This window comes from Onychostoma macrolepis, chromosome 08 (genome assembly GCF_012432095.1).
Source record: "Onychostoma macrolepis isolate SWU-2019 chromosome 08, ASM1243209v1, whole genome shotgun sequence".
Taxonomy (NCBI): domain Eukaryota; kingdom Metazoa; phylum Chordata; class Actinopteri; order Cypriniformes; family Cyprinidae; genus Onychostoma; species Onychostoma macrolepis.
The window spans coordinates 365,118-387,255 of NC_081162.1; the positions used below are offsets into that span (position 1 = coordinate 365,118).

Consider the following 22,138-nt stretch of genomic DNA (forward strand, 5'->3'; position numbering starts at 1 on the left):
TTAATAGAAAGAGACTTTGCAGTGTGATCATTAAGTTTACTATATATTAAAGAAACAGATGGCCGACCAGAGAGTGGTGCGATCCAATCCCATATAGGATGAGAGGAAATAGGGGATGCCCAGGGAACTCCATAGGCCTTGAGAGCTGAACATAACTGAAAAAAGACAAAATATGATGATGCTGGTAAACAAAACTTAGTTCTTAGTTCTTGAAGTGAGCAGAGTCCCTGGTTATCATATAAGTCACTGCATGTGTTTCTGCCCAGTGTAGACCAAGACACCTCATTCGGGCAGTAAATGGAGACCAGTGCTAACCTGTCATTATGTATTTTATAGCGTATAAAAACAAATCTATCTTCATCATCATTCCCGGTATGTTCAATAGTTAAATGTAACTTCCTATCGACTAAAATAAGCACCCCCTTAGCTTTATTAGGGGCACAAGAGAAGGCTGCCAGTTTATAATACTTGTTTTGAAAACGTGCCACATCGCATTGTTTTAACTGAGACTCTTGTATCAAGGCACAGGAAATCTGTATCAACTTATACAGAAAATATTCTAATATCCAGGTACGCTTAATAGGAGAATTTAGGCCATTCACATTCAATGATAAGATATTCAGAACATGCATTGTGTGCTCACAATGCCAAGATTCTGTCTAAGTGAAGAGAAACAAAAGCAATGCCATACTGCCAGTGACATGTAAACATTAGTATGTATCCTAGTCCACCTAGATGCATAGTCCTTTTAAAAGAAAAGCAGAATAAATAAAATTATTGATGTCTGTTGAAGGGCATAGAAAAAAAGCAAAAACAAGGAACGACAAACAACTGTGTATAAAAACCAAAGCAGACCACACATTACTGAGAGTGTAGGTCTGCATAAACAACAGAAACAAATGTTGATGCGTGACCAGTCCACTTCAACGCAAGACATGTCCCCAAAGGCCCACTGAGCCAAAAGCGTAGTGATTGAACCTGCTCTCCATCAGCCCAAAGAATAATAATAATAATAATAAATAAATCATTATTATTTACCAATCAGCGGACAAACGTTCAGGGCAGGGGCAAGATTCCAAAAAGAAATTAACAAGTGTCCATGGCCACCTTGTTATTGTCCTCTTCCGGGGCGGTTAGGATCACCACAGACCTCATCGTTAATTTTCCCTCGTTGAGCTGTGAGGATGGAGACGGTAGCCGACGCCTTCCCGCTGCTTTGCAGAATACGTCATCAGTGACAGTGAAGTAACAAAATCCTCCGCCTTTTGAGGAGAGTCGAACATCATCTGCTCACCTTTGTGCCGTAGTTTAATTACCGCTGGATAGGTGAGGAAGTGCTATCATCTTCTTCAAGACTGGATTAAAGCTCTTTCTCTTGGTAGTTGTGGCTGTACTAAAGTCGGGAAAAAATAGTAGCGTGACATTGTCCTGCGTATATTTTACCGGATATGCCTGCTGAGCACCTTTCAGCATCGCCGATCTGTCATGCCACCTCAGCACACGGAAGATGAGAGTATGCGGCCGATCTGAGTTTTTCCTTCCGTCATACACGTGATGGGCCCAGTCAATCTCGATGTCACGGCCTTTCAGTGAAGGGATCCACTTGGAAAGAGTAGCTCTGAGGAAACCAGCTGCATCGGAGCCTTGCGCCCCCTCCGGCAACCCCACCAGTCACACGTTATTTCTCCTTCTCCTATCTTCAATGTTCGTCATCTTTTCGGTGAGTTGCTCCAGCTTATTTCTTAAGTTTGTGACTGTCCTTCTATCCTCACGTGCAGCTGCTTGAACGGAATCGACCCGGTCACGTGTCTGTTTCGCCGCAATGGCTAGCTTTTCAACTTCTGTATATCCAAATGTAGATCACGGAGTGCTGGGGTCAGTACAGGAGGCTATCGCTCCAGTACAGAGTCTATCGCGTCTCTTACAGTCGAAGCCACTACCGAATCGAGAGTACTTTGTTGCTCTTTAAGCGCTAGCTTGATACCGTTAGCTATAGTAGCGTCAAGATGCTCTCTGGAGATGGGGTAATCTTTGAATTTTTTCTTTATTGGCGATTGTCCACTCTCTCTTTTCCGGCTGTCCTTGACTTCTGGGACACTCATAGTGAGCTAAATAAAGAGTCGTTCAAAATTTACTGACAGGATACAAAGTGACAAAGTGAGCAGAGCGAAGGACTATGCGTGCATTGCCACCGAAGGGTCACGTCATCTTGCGTGACGTGTTTTCTTCTTCTTCTTGCTTTACGGCGGATCGCAGACTTATAAGTGCATTACCGCCACCTATCTCTCAAATTGACCATTGACACTCTATCTACAATCTCAATTAGGAGTGTCAATGGTCCATTTGAGAGATAGGTGGTGGTAATGCACGTATCTTTGCATAGAATTGATGTCACTTCCCAAGATGGCGGCGCCAGTGTTTGCACGTTTCCCTGTGTTTATGTTTTTTGCTAAATGGGTTACCTGATTTGGAAAATTTTCATCCTGTGTCTCAGAACTGTGTTTACAAACTTTATCGTAAACAATAATATAGCGCACTTTATCAACGAAAATAAGCTGGTCTGGCTACAACAACAATATGAGGCTACCAGTTTACCTGCTGCTTGCAGTGCTCGCTTATGTGCTGAGCTCACGGACTGTAAATACTCTGGGATCATCTGGCGATGGATTGTTTGCTTCTTCCCGGATTGTTCTCCCAAATTCTGTGACTATGCTGTTTGATGCCGATGGCTTTACATCAGTCCTCATGGCTTCATCGGTCTGCACCCTGCATGGTATGGACTTTACAATTGGGCAGAAGTACGGCGGTTCCAGTTTAACAACTGCAGGCGTCATCATTGAGTCGGCAATAGTCGCCCGGCAAGATCAGTTTGGATTATTCTACTCCTGTTCCTTTCAGGTAATGTCCATCCAAACCCAGGCCCAAAACTGCTTGAACTTCTGAGCCCTGACGATTTAAAAGATAGCAGTGGTTTGCGTTTTATTCATGTCAACGTCGCAGCCTGATTAATAAAATCGATGCTATTCGTCTGTGGGCTAAACTGACAGAAAGTGACGTAATCGTCTTGTCAGAAACATGGCTCAAACCATCAATCACGAGCAATATGATTCATATCGAAGGGTATAATCTCTTCAGGACGGATCGTATGGGTAAAGGAGGGGAGTAGCTGTGTATGTTAAGGCATCGTTGGAATGTTGTTCCATTGAATCAATAACAAAGCCAAAATTCTTTGAATTATGTGCCATTAAATTAAATCTCCCCAATGGCGCTTTTCTGACTGTGGTAGGATGTTACCGCCCACCTTCGGCTGCAGCTGGAGCAACTGCTTTACTGTCTGACTTTTGCATAAACTGTCCAATGAGTATATTCTTCTAGGAGATCTGAATTGGGACTGGCTATCACCTTCATCAGCATTAAGAGACATATGTGATGCTTTACATTTGACGCAACTAGTACAGTCACCTACACATCTAAATCACACAGAATGGACAAATCGACATTAATTGACGTAATTCTGTCTAATGCTCCACATAAGTATTCAGCTACTGGAGTTTTCTGTAATGATATCAGTGATCATTGTATGGTTGTGTGTGTTAGAAACTGCAAATTGACTAAAACTAAGCCACGGTATATTTTTAAACGAAATTATAAATGTTTTAATGAGCAAGCTTTTCTTCACGAAATCTATCAGAGTGATTTAAACTTAGTCTGTGATATGGATGATGTTGAGCTAGCCTGGAATTATTTTAAAAAGAACTTTTTAGCCATAGTTCAAAGACATGCTCCTATTAGAAGATACAGAGTGAGGGGTAGAGACAATCCTTGGTTTAATGACTCTATAGCAACAGCTATTAGAGAACGGAATAAAGCATGGATTAAAGCAAAAGTAAATAATAATGATAAATGCTGGGTAAATTATAAGGTATTAAGAAACAAATGCACAAGACTAATTAAAAGTACAAAAAGTGAATATTATCTGAATTTATTAAATGAAAACCTAAATGATCCCAAACGTTTTTGGAAAGTAATTAAATCTTCTTCGAGACGTACCTCCTCCAACTATCCCAGAAGTTATGATAGCAAGTCAGGGTGAAGTAAGGGGTAAACAAAATATAGTAGATACATTCAACAAGCATTTTATTAATGCAGGAATAGATGCTCAGTCAACACTCCCAACCAACCCCACAGATAGTGTAACTTCTATCACAAACTTGTCTAATGTAAATTTAAATAATTTTAACTTTACTTTAATATCTGTCTCTGAAGTGCAAAATGCTCTGTTGGGCCTGGACTGTAAAAAGTCTGCTGGGCCAGACCAGATTGAGCCATTTTTTCTCAAAACTGCTGCACATTTGATTGCTAAACCCATCACTTCCATTTTTAATCTTAGTTTATACAGTGGTTCTATCCCAAAATCATGGAAATCTGCATTTGTCCTCCCACTTTTTAAAAATGGAGACCCGTCGGCCTTAGATAATTATCGGCCAATTTCCAGATTATCTGTCTTGTCTAAACTATTGGAGTCTCTTATAAATGAGCAACTCAAACATTTTTTAGCTGATAACTGTATTTTAAGTTCCACTCAGTCTGGTTTCCGGAAAGGACACAGTACAATTACGGCTGTAACCTCTGTTACAAATGATATTGTTAATGCTTTAGATGGCAAAAAGTCTTGTGCTGCCCTATTCATTGACTTATCTAAAGCATTTGATACCGTTGACCATAATCTCCTTCTGCAAAGATTGCAAAACATAGGTTTTAGTAGCACTGTGCTTAACTGGTTTTATGATTACCTGAGTGGTAGAACTCAGTGTGTGACATTAGATAACTGTACCTCATCATTGCTAGAAGTAAAATGGGTGTTCCCCAAGGATCAGTTTTGGGTCCTATTTTATTTTCTATTTATATAAATAATTTAGGTGAACATCTGAATCAAACAAAGGCTCATTTCTTCGCAGATGACACTATTTTGTACACCTCTGCTACATCATTGAAGGAAGCAATTTATCATTTACAATCTGCCTTTAATCAGGTACAAAAATCTCTGATAGGATTAAAATTGGTATTAAATGCTAAAAAACTAAATTTATGGTCTTTACGTTCACACTCTCCTATGGATTTCACTATTTTAACACAAAGTGGTACTCCAATAGAGAGAGTGATTTCTTACAAATACCTAGGTATTTGGATTGATGATAAATTGTCTTTTAGGGTCCATATTGAAAGCCTTTTAAAAAAACTCAGACCTAAGTTAGGTTTTTATTTTAGATTAAAGAGGTGTTTTCCTTATTCAGCAAGGAAAAGGTTGGTGCAGGGTTCATTCTTAACAGTTTTGGATTACGGTGATTTAATTTATATGCACTCTACCTTATTTTTATTAAAAAAATTAGATGTATTATATCACTCTGCCTTACGTTTCATTACAGATGCAACAGCTAGGACTCACCACTGCACTCTGTATGAAACTGTAAAATGGCCCTCCTCTCTCAGAAGGAAACTTCATTTATTGATTTTTATTGCCAAAGCACTAATGGGTAAATTACCCATTTACATTTCAAATTTACTTACTTACCAAAACAGTGTTTACAGAACAAGGTTGTCAAAAAATTATTATTAATTATTCCATCAACAAAAACAGAATTTGGAAAAAAGCTTTTCATCATATGCACCAAATGTTTGGAATGAACTCCAAAACACCTTAAAACTAGAATCACTTCCATCTATTCATATTTTTAAAAACCTTTTAAAGTCAACTCTGACTGAACGTTGTAATTGTTTTTAAACTAGGTACCCCTTAAATTATATGCTTGTATTTACTTAAGTTAAACATAATGTTTTGTTTGTATATGTATAATCTATGTATAGCGATTTGTTGTGTAGTATGAACATTTTATTTTATTTTTGTCCTGTCTTTTTAATGTTTTCTTTCTTTGCAACTTTGTGCCGCCTATCTTGGCCAGGACTCCCTGGGAGAAGAGTTATTGTAACTCAATGGGACTTTTCCTGGTTAAATAAAGGTTAAATAAAAAAATAAAAAAATAAGCCGTGAGCTTATCTCACAAAGCCGTGAGTTCCATTGACTGCCGTTATATGACTGACAGACTGCAACGGTTTGAGTTAAAAATATTCGTTTGTTTTCTACTGAAGAAACAAAGTCACCTACATCTTGGATGCCCTGAGGGTAAGCAGATAAACGTAAAATTTTCATTTTGGGTGAACTATCCCTTTAATCATAATATTGTCTTATTTAGAATAAGTTAAATAAAGATTACTGATGTCCATGTAAACGTAGTCAGGGATAGCAGGTGTATTTCCTATTGTTGCACTCTATTTCTGACCTACAGTAGGACACCATCTGTTCTATTACTCATTGGTAAGATTGCTCTGTTAAGCTTTTTAATAAACATAAAGTAAGTACAATGATAGATTTGTGATAAATCCAGAATATGTATAACAGACCATTATTATAGAGCAACAACAATATTTCTTTGATGGCTGATGGCTTGAGCATTTATTCACTGATCAATTGCTCTAAAGCTGCTTCACTAAATTTGAGTAGAACCTTGTCAAACTTGCAAGCATGAGTTGCATGATCTGAAGCTCTCAGTGTAGCTGTGTATAGTTGGACTTATTTAAAGAATTCCCTGGATGAACATCCATTATATCCGCTGTTCTGGAAGCTTGTTGCTGCAGGCAGTGCCCAACATTGGGTAAAATGGGTCACCTATTCTAGATCCATATAGATAGTGGGAAAACTGCATATTTAACAGTCCTACCGATGTGGATTTGAATGAGTGCTATACACAGATCTCTGCTGCTTCTCATACTTTGTTTATTTTTCTGGTTATGTAGTCCAATTTTTGATTTGTGAAGCATGTGCTCTCTGCTGTAGGAAGAAAATGTTTGGTAGAGATTACTAAAACTAAAATCTTACCTAAAACACAATGGATATCACATTTATACAATCCAGTGTGATTGAGTGTTTGTATTTAAATTGAAAATGAGCCATCTTTCATATATGAATATAATGGTTCTCTCTGTTTATGTCTCCACTTTCAGTCTGTTTTTCTTGATTGATCGAGAATGTGAATATCTGGTGTTTGTTTCTCCTTTCTTTCTTTTAAGGGCCAGCACAGCTCTCAGATTGACATTCAAGGTGTGTAAAGAGATGAGGAACCATATGTCCATCTTGCCTAAAACAGGATTTATCCAGGCCAAATCCAGCTTCAGTGCTCAGCTGAAATTTCTGCCCAGGTAGTCCTTAATAATTTAATAATAACCACTGTGTTGCTCTGAAACAATTCTGCTGTGGCTTTGTTTGGAACCATTTTCATTGGTGAAATTGAGCAGAAACAGACAATACTGACAATATTATCTAAAACATAATATGAACTGCTTGTTTATTAAACTGTGAAATTTGAAAACATAAAATTGCATTCTAATAGGCTACATCATATAGTCAGTCGTCATCCTGCATCATGTTCATCACTAAGCAATTCCATGCAGTGTAAGATAATGTACAGGTTTGTGCTGGGGCAGAATGCATTGAATACTTTAATCATTTTAACACTGACTTTTTTTCCCATAATTAATTGCACCAAATTAACATGGAAATTGACAGTAACGCCTGTTATTTGTAACATAATACCTCTAACACTGTTTCAATTTAAAAGGTCTGCTGATTACCACTAAATGCTTCATACATCATGAAATGATGTTTGTTGCAAACACTGCTTGTATGGAGTAAGGATGGATTTAGGGATTTGCTCAGAGAAAGTTAACACAAAATATGATAGTTGTGAAAAATAAACTGTTCCCTTCCTTGAAAAATGTAAATTATATCATAGGAACTTCTCACAACATAACACCTTGAAACATCAATAAAAGCTCCTGAGAGAAGCATGTGGACATTTAGTTGGAGCTGAATTTGAATGAGGCTGCTGAGATATTTTTAAACCTGAACTGTAACGCGGTGTGCTGCAGTGCTGTAGGCTCCTGAGAGCGAGGCTGAGAAGCGTGTGTGTGGTGCCCTTTTCCTCGCCCACATTTTTCATCAGACAGAACAGCATATTGATATCTAAGCTGATTTGAGGTCAGATGAAGCAGCATTACGTGATCAAAGTTAATAGAACATTTCGTGGGCCTGATGTGCTGCAGTGGAGGAAGTGAAATTGCATTAATCTGCTTTCGAAAGCTTTAAAATGCAGATTAGAACAGCATTAAACAGTGTCCGCACTCTTTCTCTCATCTCTCTCTCTCTCTCCTGTGATCCAAAACCCACAGATCTGTCTTGACTCCTTCTTATGTAATACTGTTCACATGGCTCATTCTCACTGGAGCCTTTTGTGGGTCGTTATTATGGGCTATTGTTGCACAGCTCTCTGTAATACTTTATTGTGATTGATTGACAGCATCCTGTGGTCAAATAAGGGATAACGTGCAGTCAGCCTGTCATTTTTGCCAATTAAAAACGATGACAGGGTTATCCTGTATCTCCCTGAAGAGGTTTATTAAAGTAATAAGCCCCAAGAAGCTGTGGTTTACTAAAGCCCCAGTGCTTTTAGAAAATGTGGCTTATTGCTTTTATAAAATGATTAGTATGCGCTTAGCCCACCCATTAAGTCAAAATTAACAGCAAAATATGACATTTTAAAACAATTTCTTCAACGCTGTGAAACTGATAGCAGCAACACACAGAGCAGTGGCACACTAATACTGATGTAATGAGGTCACAGGTGTGTGTTTCTAGAGTCATTTACAACGGCTTTGAACATGGCTTAGCCAATCGTAATCAAGGACCGGAACTATCCTTTTAATAATTTGTGATAATGTCTGGATGACTGTTCATTATATTTGTTATTCTATATTGTTTCATGAGACTGATTTATGTTCGTTATTTGTCTAGCAGCCTAGTAAAAGCATGAACATTGCAGTTTAATCCATCCATCTATCCATGTAAGATTTTACATTCAATATATAATAAATATAATAAAATTAATACTGTCTTCCGAGCCTGTTTTTATTACAGTCATTTGTAACTGTACACTCACATAATCAAAAATGGTGTAAGTGATACAAGAGATATGAAAATAGTATTGGTATGTTGCCATTGGCAAAAAATTTTTATTTTTTTTATTTTTGACAGTTCAATACCATGACTAACCAATCAGAATCAAGTACTGCAGAGACATGTATAATAATAACGTATAATGACTCTAAACTGTATATTAATACTTTATATTTTCTGTATAACTGTGCTAGTTTCATTTCTCTCGTCACTCCAATTCCATTTATTAACATTAGCTGATACATTAGCTTACATAAATGTAATGTTTCAAAATGTAATGATTCATGATTTAAAAAGTATTAAATATAAATGTTGAAATGAACCAAGGTTAATAAATGCTCTAGAAGTATTTTTCATTGTTAATGTGGTTGTTCATTAAGTCGCTGCAGCTGTTAACACTCCCCCGCTGAGAGACGCACACACCGACTCATACTGTTTCCCAAGCATCTATGCAAATGAGGTTTAGGACTGAAAATTTAGCTTGTGAGACAGTGAAACACTGTGTAAAATTATAGAGTTACTTTATGTTCCTTGTTCTCTTGATGTGGATATTTGTGTGATAGTACTTGTTTTTGAAAGCTCACTTTGATGCTCTTTTTTCGTCTTTCTCATTCTCTCTGTCCATGTGTACTGTGACAGAGCTTGTTTGAATCAGACACACGGACAGCTGTTTGTTTAATCAGTACTGCTGATTATGTCTATCTATTGAAACACTTAAAGATCACAACAAAGCTCAGTTGTGTTCATAAGTTAGCATGCCTATAGAGACAAATATGTGTGTGTGTGTGTGCAGCTTATAAAGAAGGAAGGTGGTTCTAAGGACCAGTGGTGTATTTTTATGACAACTTTTAAAATTTTTTTTATTAATTTAATTATTTTTGTCATGCCAAACTCCATCTACATTTCTTTAATAATTATTATACATGCGGTTTTGTGCACTTATATCAACTGTGAGACTATATGGAATATTTGTACTTTATTACCATTAAAATAAATGAGTGAAGGCAAACATTCTAGTTTCATTCAATCCCTTATACATTCAAATAAACAAAATCTTGATTTAAAAAGGCACATTATGTAACTGTTCGAATTATTACTGTACAAAATTATTGCATAGAGTTTTGTAGTGGTTCTCACATGTAGCACCATATATGTTGTGAGTTTGGGTCACATCACTTAAGGTGAGCGTGAGAATGTCAGATGACTCCATCCTCCTTTTACCTCGGGCCACCAGCTCAGGACACCTTAACAGTGAAGAAGAATCATAGAGGATTGTTAAGTGAATAATAATAAAATACAAATTATTTTATTAACACAACAAAAACTACTAAATGAATACAAGGAATAGAAAAGGAAATATATGAAAGTATAAAATGTTTCTCTGAAACTATTAAGGTGAAGAACCTTAATACATATTAAAAAAAAATTACAAAAAACTTTTATTAACTGACATCAGCTATACAAAACACAATGCAATTTAAATAATCTTATACTGACAATATAGAATGCCAAGGTCTCTGGAAAATATTTTTCCACATGGTCCACATGGTTAACCTTGTTGCAGATGCATCTGTATTTTTTTCTGCCTCTCTGGACCAAAATTGGTCACTCTGCTTTTGCCTCTCTGGCATGGAGACTCGGGACATGCAACGTTTGTTGTTGTCTAGCCAGATGAAGGCTCAAAATATCTGTTAATGTCTCTTTCCTTACAGGCTGGAGACTCAGAACAAGGAATGGCCACTGAATGGGTACTTTTATCCCGTTCCAATAATGAGGAGATTGCACTTTGGCATTTTTCCACTTCACTGCTGTGACTGGCTGTTGACATCAGAGGTGGCACGCACAGTGTGGCCCACTACCAGAATACTTTTGGCAACATTCTTAATGCTTAGATTCCAAACATGATGGAGAAAAAAAAAACTGGCCTAAACATTTAGAATGAGTTTGAAGATGGGTGAAGGGCAGTTAGTTCCTATGAAACAGCATGTGGACCAATACAAAGTCCTCTCCTTTCCAGATCTGGTACTGATTTCTTCATCCTCCCTCTAAGAGGTGTCTGGCAGTTGTCCTAGCAGCCATATCTGATAGTGATGGAAATTTATTTGTGTTTGTCCAGCAGAGATTAAATCGAAATGTATCAAACCTTTCTCAGAGTGGGGTCTCACCATAAAACAGATCTACAACACTTGTAGATCAGTACATTAAATATCTGCTTCCACTAATCGTCCTTATTGATTCATGCTGGCTAATTGACACTTAATAATAATTGAAAGTAATGTTAGAGCGCTAACCTATTTAAGCGCTTCAGTTTCTGTATATAATTAATTAGACCCCCCTCTCCCTTCCTAATTTAATTTGAAACGTATGATTGAATGTATAAAAGTACAAAAAAAAAAAAAAAAACAGTACTTTTTTTTCTTTTAGTATGTACATGCATTTAAAATCAATTACTTTTGCACTTTAAAGTAAAAATTGGAAAGCGGTACTTGCAGTTTTACTGGAGTTATATTAGGGTATGCATGTTTTACTCAAGTACTATACTCAATTTGTGTTACACTGTGTGTAGCAGTGTGTTTTAGTTCAGCTCAAGTCAGCTAAAAATAGCTTTTTAGAGCAGAGGATGTGTCAGGATGTATTCACAAGCAAGATCCAATCAGATTCCTGTTAGCGGTGTTTGTTCCATCGACAGATGGGCTGGGTGGCGTCCCGCAAAGCTGTTCCACAATGCTGTGCCAAGCCAATTCAAGAGTGCCACTCCGACTGATTCCATTAACTCAGAAGAAGCAGTTCCTGAAAGTCTATGACTGATAATACACTTAAAGGAACAGCTCAGCCAAAAATGAACATTGTTTATTCACTCTCATATTTCTCTGTTCAGCAACTCCAGAGATCATGAATTATTACTATTCTTGTTCGAATCTTGACTCGCCGCCGACAAACCATTTAATCTGCTCAGAATCACTGTAGTGACTCTGTAGAGCTTCCTCCAATGCCGTGTGTGTACCTGGTATTCCTTACATTATGAGGACACACAAGTAGAGTAATAAAAGTAAATTTTGACCTTGTGGGGATATTTTTTTAGTCCCCATGAGGAAACAAGCTTATAAATCATATACAGTAGAATTAAGTGTTTTAAAAACTAAAATAGTTTTGTGTGAGGGGTAGGTTTAGGGTAAGGGGATAGAAAATACAGCTTGTGAAGTATAAAACCATTACGCTTATGGCATGTCCCCACAAAAAAAACAGTATGTGTGTGTGTGTTCATGCATGTTTCTGAATGTTAACATTTTGTTGGTCACACCACATTTGATTGAACACAACTTTGATTTGGTGGCAAAAGGTTTTCTTATCAAAATGTTTATTCTTCTGATTAGTTTTTTTTCTCTATTACAACAGGAGTATCACTGAAATATCAAAACACATTTTTATTCAGAAATAAAAAATATGCTCATAAAAAGGTGTGTTTAGGTCAGTGTGTGTGTGAAATGCATTTTAATGTATTAAAAAAAGATATGGCAAAATTATTTTCTCAACCATGATGCAGAAGTATACACTATGCACTTTTAATAAATACTGATACTGAGTTTAATAAATACTGAATATTTAAGATCTCGAGGAGATAATGACAAAACATTTTTTTTTTTTTAAACTTCTCTTTATAGACAGAGCTTGTTTGCAGATGCCAAAAGCTTCTTCAATAAAGACACAAGAGTTCTGGAGGTTCCCCTGACTGTACAAGTAGCTGATCAGGTAGGAAGTCTCATTCTCAAAGTAAGGATATCTTTCAGATCTGCCCATTTTTACATCTAGTGGCTCATTGCTAATCATTATTTTTAATGCTTGTATTCTCATGAAGGCTGAATGCAAATGTAATACTCTCTCATTTTTGCTTTTATAATGAAAAAACATGTCTTTGTCCATGCATAAATCGCTGCCATGGTGCAAAGGTATTTGGGGTTTTTGCTAAGGCATTGCTATGCGGTTACTAGATACATGTTACATATGTTTTAGTTAATGAAACCTCTCATTTTCTGTAATCAATCAATCAAATAATTCTATAAATAATCAGATATTAAAAATCATGTGCCAGATGTACATGGGGCCTGTGATATTCTGGTCTCTAGATATGGCTCAGTATTACAGAAACTTCCTATCTCAACTGCTGACTTATGATTTGAAAAAGTTCCATTTCCTCAGTAAAATTACCATGTTTACTAAACAGAGGATAGAATTCTGTAATACCCTCAGGTCCATACTTCATTGCAGGTTTGTGGGATATTATTTTAACCCATTTTATCAGCTGTTTGCTATGCATGCAAAGCAACACGCTCAAAGGAATGCATTACTTGTATTCCCTTACACCACTTTTGCCCTTTACTTTGTTTATAAAAAACCCCATAATCCTCAGAACTGGACACTGGTTGTCATCCCTCTATCTCAGCATGCTAAAGCAGAAAGCAGGATCTCACCTCGTCCTCTCATCCTTTTCCTCAGTCAGACTCTTCATTCACGCCAGGACTCTTACTGATCCCAATCCTGTGCCCGGACCAGAGTGCTGGCACATAACCAGATACTTCTTGCCTCCTCAGCAGCCTCACCTCACTATCAAATGCCTCAAATAACATTAGTCATATCTAATGTTCCATAAGTTCCATAATGGAACTTTTTCCCACAGAGGTGGGAACAATTAATAGAATGAGGACTAGACAAAAGCTAAACGACGGGTGCATTAAACAAAGACATTGTGGATAGGGTGTCAAGGCAGAACCCCCACACAACAACCACATACACATCTGAGTGCTAACTTTACCCAATTTTTCTTTCAAATTAGGGTTTGAAATTAAAAACTAACAACCCAGTTGGTAATATGAGGCATGAGGTCCACATATTGTAAAATGCACATATTTTCAGTGTGGCCCCAAACGATCTCAACCTATTCTTTAATTAGAGCTTTGTGGAGCTCTTGTGGCAGCCCAGTTAGCTAGATTGCTGTAAAGAGAACTGTTTCAGGAGTAAACAAAAATTGTACCTGGCAGTATGTGGGTTCAGGAAAGAGTCCAAAAGATTCACTACATTTACTTTTACATTATACATTTATTCATTTAGCAGACGCTTTTTCCAAAGCGACTTACAATTGACCTATCGTAAGCCCCGCCCCCCTTAGTTACTGTTGCTCCCTCGGACAATGACAGCTGCAGTGTGAAAACCTTGTCCCACGATGTTTTTGCACAATTTTGGACACAGAAGGCCACCAAATGGGAATTAAATATTCCATGGAGGGATTTATAAAATATTTTAAAATAAATATGGCGGGTAACTCGAAGCGAGGGTTTACAGATCACAATGTAAGCGGGAGAAGTCTCATATTACGGACGGTCATCACGATCTCGGATGACAACATGCAGGATCAACACTGTTCATGTGTCGCAGGGTACGATTAAATTAATGTACATTTAACCAGTTTAATATGGAGAGGCACTGAAATGTAGATCTTCGTTTATGTGTTTTTGACCTAAACTGTACAAGACGCGAGAACAGTCCGCTATTTAGGATTGTATGTTAGCATGGACTCACTAACTTTAACGTTAGCTAGTTTTAGCCAGAGATACCTTGCTAAAGCACAAGATAACATTAACGTTCTGCTTGAGCAGATGAAAATTGTAACTTAATGAGTGTATGACAACCAGAAAATGAACGTTTTTGTCTTCATTTGTATTGGGGTTGAATACTTAGGGACATTTTGCTCTGTTTTGTTTGGATTCAGGAAATGTAATAAATTATATTGCCCATCCTCTCAGGATATCTGGAATCAGTGTTACAAGTACCCCAGGCACATTGTTTTTCCATTTTTTAAGCATAAACCCCATAAAACCGATGCGAGCTTCGGATCTTCCAATGTTTCTCTATGGCACTGAAACCTAAAGATGTCTGAGTTCCGCTCCCCATGCAACTGATACTCGACTGCCATTGGCTAGTCTGCATTCGGGCGGAAGGGCTTACCGATAGGTCAATTGTGCAATAAAACAAGCGATTCATCATAAAGAGGCAAACATAGTAAGTGCTCGTAATACAAAGTTTCAGACATTGTTCCGATTAGTACAAGCTAGATGGGGGGATTGAGAAAAGAGAAAGCAACGTTTTTTTTTTTTTTTTTTTTTTGTTTTTAAGGATGCAATCAAAAGTTGACGAAAAAGATGAGTTTTCAGCTGTCACTTGAAAATTGTCAGGGATTCAGCATTCCAGATGAGGATTGGGAAGATCATTCCACCAGCCAGAAACAGTGAACAAAAATGAAAGTGATTTTGTGCCTCTCTGTGATGGTACCACAAGGTGTTGCTCACCTGTAGATCTCAGGCTTCGTAAGTGTGGCTGTTCTACACGCAAGCATCAATGTCTTGAACTTGATGCAAGCCGCAACCGATGGCCAGTGCAGGGAGATAAAGAGAGGTGTGACGTGTTTTGGGCTTGATGAAGACCAGTCGTGCCGCTGCATTCTGAATCATTTGTAGAGGTTTGATTGCGCATGATGGAAGTCCAGCCTAGAAATGACAAGGGCCTGGACAAGAAGTTGTGCAACATGCTCCTGATCTTGGGATGACCTTTCTGTTGTTGTGCAATGCAAACCTGCACGATCGAGCAGTTTTTGCAATGTGGTCTTTGAAAGTCAGCTGGTCATCAAAGATTACACCAAGATTTCTGACCGAACTTGATGGGGTAATGATGAACCTAACTGGATGGTGACATCATAGTCATAGTCATAGTGGCAGGGAAGATGAGAAGCTTAGTCTTTGCCAGGTTTAGCTATAGGTGATGTTCTTTCATCCGTGCTGTATGATGGGTCCGATTGCTTTCAAATTGCTATTGCTGTACTTTGTCATCCACCAATTAACCCTCTGCGGTCTGAGGGTGTTTTTGGGCCCTGGAGAAGTTTTGACATGCCCTGACATTTGTGTTTTTTTCAGTATCTTAAAAAAATATTAATGGCTAAGGTCTGATAACACTGTATTCAGCACAAACTGGGCTACAATAATATGTGAGCAGCATGAAAGTACATGTTTGTGCTGTTGAGAAAACAATGTTTATGCGTAGTTAGTGAAAAAATATTTTTTTAAGTCACTGAATTAAGGCCATAAAACACATACAGAATATTTCTTCACAAGACTTTTGAGAACTGGATGTGGTAGACTAGAGTTTTTGCTACAAAATAATGTGAAAATTATCCTGTTCACTCCTTCACAAAAAACAATATATTGATTTGGCATTTGTAAAACATGTTTTGTAATAGAATGCCCTTATGCGAGGGAGTGACAATGGCCATGAATATTTTGTGATTCACACCTGAGAGACAAAGGGCCTCCCATAATGGGCCATCAATATGAATGTGACGGAGCCGAGGCAGGTAAGAAAGAGTGTGAGGAGAGTAAAATAATGTGGGTTTTTGATTATTATTTGTATTTTATTTGCAATACAGTATAATAAAAATATACACAGTGAAGGTCAAGGACACATGATTAAACATACTGATCTGAACACTGAGACTTGAACAGTAACACACCTTTGTGCTAAACATTCATTCATACTGTTAACACTCACACTACTTTTATATCTTGTGGTTTTATATGTTATTAAACAAATATCCTGCCGTTGTGAACCATTTAGACAATGAAATGAGACATATTTCAAAATGTCTCATTCATGTAGTCAGGAATTATAGTTTGAGAAAAGTCTAACTAGTAAAATGTGTACAAGTTATGTCACAATAAAACAATAACAACAGATGCAAGTAATCTTTGGCTACTCATCAGAGTGATATCCTCCACTGGATCCAGCTGCGCGATGCATTGCTTTGTGTTCTTCTTCTTCTTTTAAGGTAAATTCTGGGTTATTCCTCTCAGCGCGTCTTCTTCCAGAAACAAAAAGTAGCTGGGATGAACTTGTTTGTTTACGCGGAGGCGATGTGGGCGTTTACATGCGCGCGTGTGTAACGGGACTGACGAGATGTGAGACGTGTGGATCCATGTGCGAGCTTTTATTGAGCAGAGACGTGGTCGTACAGGCAGGGTCAAACAGTGGCAAACAGGTATAACATGGGCGAGACAGAGAGTAAACAAAGACAAGCGTGGGTCGACGATCGGCGAACAGTATCCAAAGGGGCTTGACAAGAGAGGTAATCCAAAACGTGAGCGAGAGTCCAGTCAGGGGAAAACAATCCGAACAAAGGCAAGGCTAGGCAAGGCTAGGCGAGACAAGGCAAGGCTAGGAAAACTAACGGGGCTCTGTAGGGCAGCGATAATGCATACAATACTCGGCCCCCGAGGGAGAGAAAGTCCGTGGCTTAAATAGGGTATGTGATCAGTGTGATTGGTTACAGCTGTGTCCGTGTGATCAGGTGAGCGTGTGATTGGTGAGATGGCTGATGGGAAACGCAGTCCATTGTGATGTGTGGTGTGAAAGTCAAAGTGGTGAGCGAGTGACCTCTGGTGTTGAATGAACGGAAGTGCAGACCAGATTCGTGACAGCGTGTTTCACGTGGATGTTTAGAATCTGAAAAGCGCGATCGGCGCATGGCCGTGATTGCATTAGATATAATGAGTTGAGATGGGAAAAACTGGACATCGTGTTGGTTTCATACGGATTACTTTAACCCTCTGGGTTCTGAGGTAATTTTGGGGCCCTTGAGATGTTTTGACATGCCCTGATATTTGTGCTTATTTTAGCTACTTAAAACATACTATTGACCAACGTGTAATTTTTTTGTATTCAGCACAAACTGTGCTACAATAATATGTGACCAAGATGGATGTACATGTTTGCATTTTTTAGAAAAAAAATATTATGCGTGGTTAGTAAATTTTGGGGAAATGTAGCTGAAATAAGGCCTTAAAACCCACACTAAATAGTTCTGAATAAGACTTTTGCGTAATCAGTCTTGTAGGCTAGAATATTTGCTTCAAAATTATGTGAAAATCATTCTGCTTACTAATTCACAGAAAACAATATATTGATTTAAATTTTTCAAGACATGTTTTGTGATCGAAAGACTATATGCGAGGGAGTGCCAGTGGCCTTGAATATTAAGTGAGTCTCACCTGAGAGACAAAGGGCCCTCCCCTAATGGCCCCTGATGGCCCATCAGTGTGACTGTGACTTTGAGGCAGTTAAGAGAGAATGTGAGGAGATTGAAGAAAAGGGTTTTTAAAATTATTTGTATTTTATTTAAAACACAGTATAATCAAAACATACATAATGAAGGTCAAAGACACATTATTGTGCACACTGATCTAACCACAGAGATGTGAACAGACTTTGAGTCATTCCTGCAACAGATTCTGTTCAACAAGTGAAACAAGTATATCATACCTGGTATTTACGTGTATTATTTAAGTGTTTCTACTTCTTTCCATGGATTCAAGAAGAAAAAAACATAATCAGTAGAAAAGGAGCTTGTTTTAACATAGAATATCAGTGTAGTTGAACATCTGATGTTGGTACAGCGCTCTCAGAGGAAAACAGTTTGAAGACATCAGGATGCATCTGTGGTGCAGGTATCTGATTCAATAAAATACAAACAACCAAAAAAAAAAAGCATGTTTGTGAGCATGTTAATATCAGGAACATCTGTATGTATATATATATATATATATATATATATATATATATGTTTTGTAGCCATAGACTCACACATGCTTTGTACTATCATAAAAAAGAAAGAATTATTATTGTTTAGCACGTTATTAAAATCTATTTCTGAACAGAGTAGGCTATTAATAATAAACATGTACTAAACATACTTAGACTTGTAGCATTCATCATGTTACAGTGTACACTCATATTACTTTTATTGTTTTATATAGAGCATGAAAATATCATCGTGCAGTAAGAAATTTAAATACAATGAATTGCCTATCATATTCAAAATGTTTTACACGATTTCAAACATTGTAGTCAGGAATTATAGTTTGGGAAAAACCCAACTATGATTTTGTAGTCATATAGCCTAGTATGTTTGATTTTATAGTAGCCTATGATATGATTCTGTAGCCACAGACTCAAGCATGCTTTGTAAAATAAAAGGATGTACTTTGTACTATAAAAAAGGATATTTATCTGAGAAACTAATTATTATTGTTTAGCACGCTATTAAAATCTATTTGTGAAGAGAGTATTAATAATAAACATGGTCTAAACATTCTTAGATGCGTAGCATTCATCATGTTGTCATTTGGGAAAAACCCAACTAGTAAATCTGTTCACGTTTATGTCACAATAAAACGTTAACTAATGCAAAAAAGAAACATTACTTACTCATCAGATTGATCTCCCCTACTGGATGAAATCGTGTTCTTCTTTCGAGGGAAATCCTGCCTTTACTCAGCACGTCTTCTTCCAGAAACGAACAGTAGAACAGATCTCCTCGCTCTTTCTTTGTGTTGTGCGTTTGCACGTGCACACGTCACACGTGGCTATTTACATATGAATGGCGCGAGCCGCGAGGGGGCTGGATTACATTAGAGATAATGAGTTAGAAGGAAAGACTGAACATCGTGTTGGTTTCATACGGATTACTTCATCACAGAATGTTTGTTTTTGCTTGCTTCGTGTAAAAGTAGACACTTCAAGCTTTCTATAGATATAACTCCCATGTCTCTATGTTGAGTATTTGCTGAGTTACAGTTAATTTTAGTGACGCGTTTCTAAAAGCAGTTTGCAGAGATGGAGAAGACAGAGAGCGCACTCTGTTTTTCTTATTTTTCCAAAAGCACAAAGTTGTGTTGTTATTGTGAGTGTACACAAATAAAAGTAGACACTTAACAGTTTCGATTGACGTATAAAACTTATTTGTGTGACCAAAATCAACAGAGTATTTTTAGTGTCTTTTGCACTGATCTTAAAAAAACCAAGTTGGTATCGCCAGCAATACAGCCAACCCCAGAGAGTTAACAGAGAATATTTGTTTTGGACGTGACTTACTTCATTTAAAAGTAGACATTTCAAGATTTCTATACATATATTTCTTATGTCTTTGAGGCAAATATTAGCTGAGATTCATGTTTTATTTACGTGTCTGTGAAGTGAGGTGACAGAGTCCGAGATGGCAGAGAACGCATTATTTTCTTTATTTTACGAAAGCACATTGTTTTGTTGTTATGATGACTATACACAAATAAAAGTAGACCCTTTGCAGTTTCAAAGGATACCTTATTCTTATCTGTACGATCAAAACAGATGGAGTATTTTTAGTTCTTTTTGCGGTCATAACTCCTCATAAGTTCCAGAGGAGGGCGGGAAGGAGCTTAGGAGGTGGATGCAAGGCAGGAACAGAAATAACAGCGGTATAATCAAGGGATGAGTTGATGAGGTAGAAGCCAGGATGGAATCTCCAGCCAGACTCCCATGACCCAAGCCCACGGAGGAGTCAAGGGAGGAGCCATGGTGGAGACAAGGGTCCAGGTGACCAAGGTGGAACCACAGTGACAAACAACCGAGGTGGAGCCAGAGTGCCGGAGCATCTAAGGAACAAGGCGGAGCTGGAGGGAAGGAGGAGCCCACCAGAGCTGAAGGGGTGGAGGGACAAAGCACAGGGCTGAGGGGAGATTAAGGGTGAATCCCATTTCTCTGTCTTACCCCTTCCCCTTACCTCATCCCCTTAGTTTTGCGCGTTCACGTGAGAGTAAGGGCTATCCCAATTCTCGTTTTGATCGAGGGTAGGGCTAAGGGAAGGGTAGATACCCTTAAAACCAAGCATTTTCGAGCTTACTTGAAACCGAGGGGTACCCAGAACACACTGCGCAACCGGCAACAATCAAGTATTTTCGGCTTAAATAATTTATTTAAAAATTACGACAGTCTTGTTTTGTGCTCTAGACAGTCCTGTACATATATATTTGCAACCATGTTCTTAATTGAAACGTTTTTAAAAAATCGCTAGTTTGCGACGCTAACGTTACATTGCTGATTTGCACAACAGTCCCGCAGACTAGCCTTGAATGGACTCCATGCATGTCTACAGTTTTAACAAGTTTGTAAAACGATCCAAAGTTCGTGATCGACACTTGTCGGCTCTGGTGACGTAGCAGCCAGCTAGCGACGGTGTATGATGACGTAACCGTAACCAAGTGGTGTCTCATTTCATAGGGGTATGTTTTCACCCCTAGCGCTTACCACTCGGTTTCGAGGGACAAGGGCTAGGGGTAAGACGTAGGGGAAGGGGTAAGACAGAGAAATGGGATTCACCCTAAGGCATGGCTAAGGTAAAGAGTTCTACAAATAGATCTCTAGGTAGATACAGGACAGACAAGTATCTCAAGAACAATCTTCTTGATCGACAGACGGAGTATTAAAGCACAGATCTCTCTGTAGACTCAGAACGAGCAGAGGAGGTAGGAGTGGGAGGCGGGCAGGAATACAGATTTAAGTAATTGTTGGGTGTTAAGTAATGAAACAGGCTCCACTCCATCCCCTCATATTCCACTCATAGGTCCACAGAAACTGGTCATGTTGCTTTCTCACACACCTGAACAGACGCGGTTTGCTTAGGCTTCCGGGTGATCTGTGGATCAGGTGTCCGCTCTGGCTCTTATATCACAGCAGGCTCAGTCTGCAGTGTGCTGGGACCAGTTACACCAGCTTGGTGTACACCCGGTTGTAAGACTGGCTGGACGTAAAATGCGCTTTAAGTCATGTGTAGTGCTTTAAGTCAATACCCGTTGCACTATCTAGGCGTAGTGCTACGTCTGAGACTAAATCTTGCGCCTAGTCAAAGGTAGGTGTAAAGTGATTTGCTCTGACATAATTCGTTTTTAGGATTCATGTCTGTTAATTATTACTGCAGATGTGAACTGTAATGTTTATGGTCTTTTCAGACAAGATAAGCAATATCAATCGTGAAGCTCAGTGTAGGCTATACCACACTGCCGACTGTAATTGACCTAATACAAAATATATTTCTGTACAGAATTATGCAGTAAAATATTACATTTGATCTGGGATTATTAACAGTACCATTCAACATCTTGCTTGGAAGGACAGTATAAATGCTTGGAAATATTTCACGTCTTTAAGTCCATTCAT

The 22,138-nt window shown here is 38.2% G+C and overlaps 1 protein-coding gene across 1 annotated transcript in view; it reads left to right on the top strand.

Annotated features, from left to right (window-relative positions):
- cfap74 (cilia and flagella associated protein 74) overlaps positions 1-22,138 on the top strand; it is a 128,225-nt gene that overhangs the window by 69,548 nt on the left and 36,539 nt on the right. The window contains exons 22-23 of the mRNA XM_058784035.1: positions 7,126-7,254; positions 12,730-12,817. Coding sequence (XP_058640018.1) covers positions 7,126-7,254; positions 12,730-12,817 — 217 coding nt within the window. The remainder of the gene's footprint in view (positions 1-7,125; positions 7,255-12,729; positions 12,818-22,138) is intronic.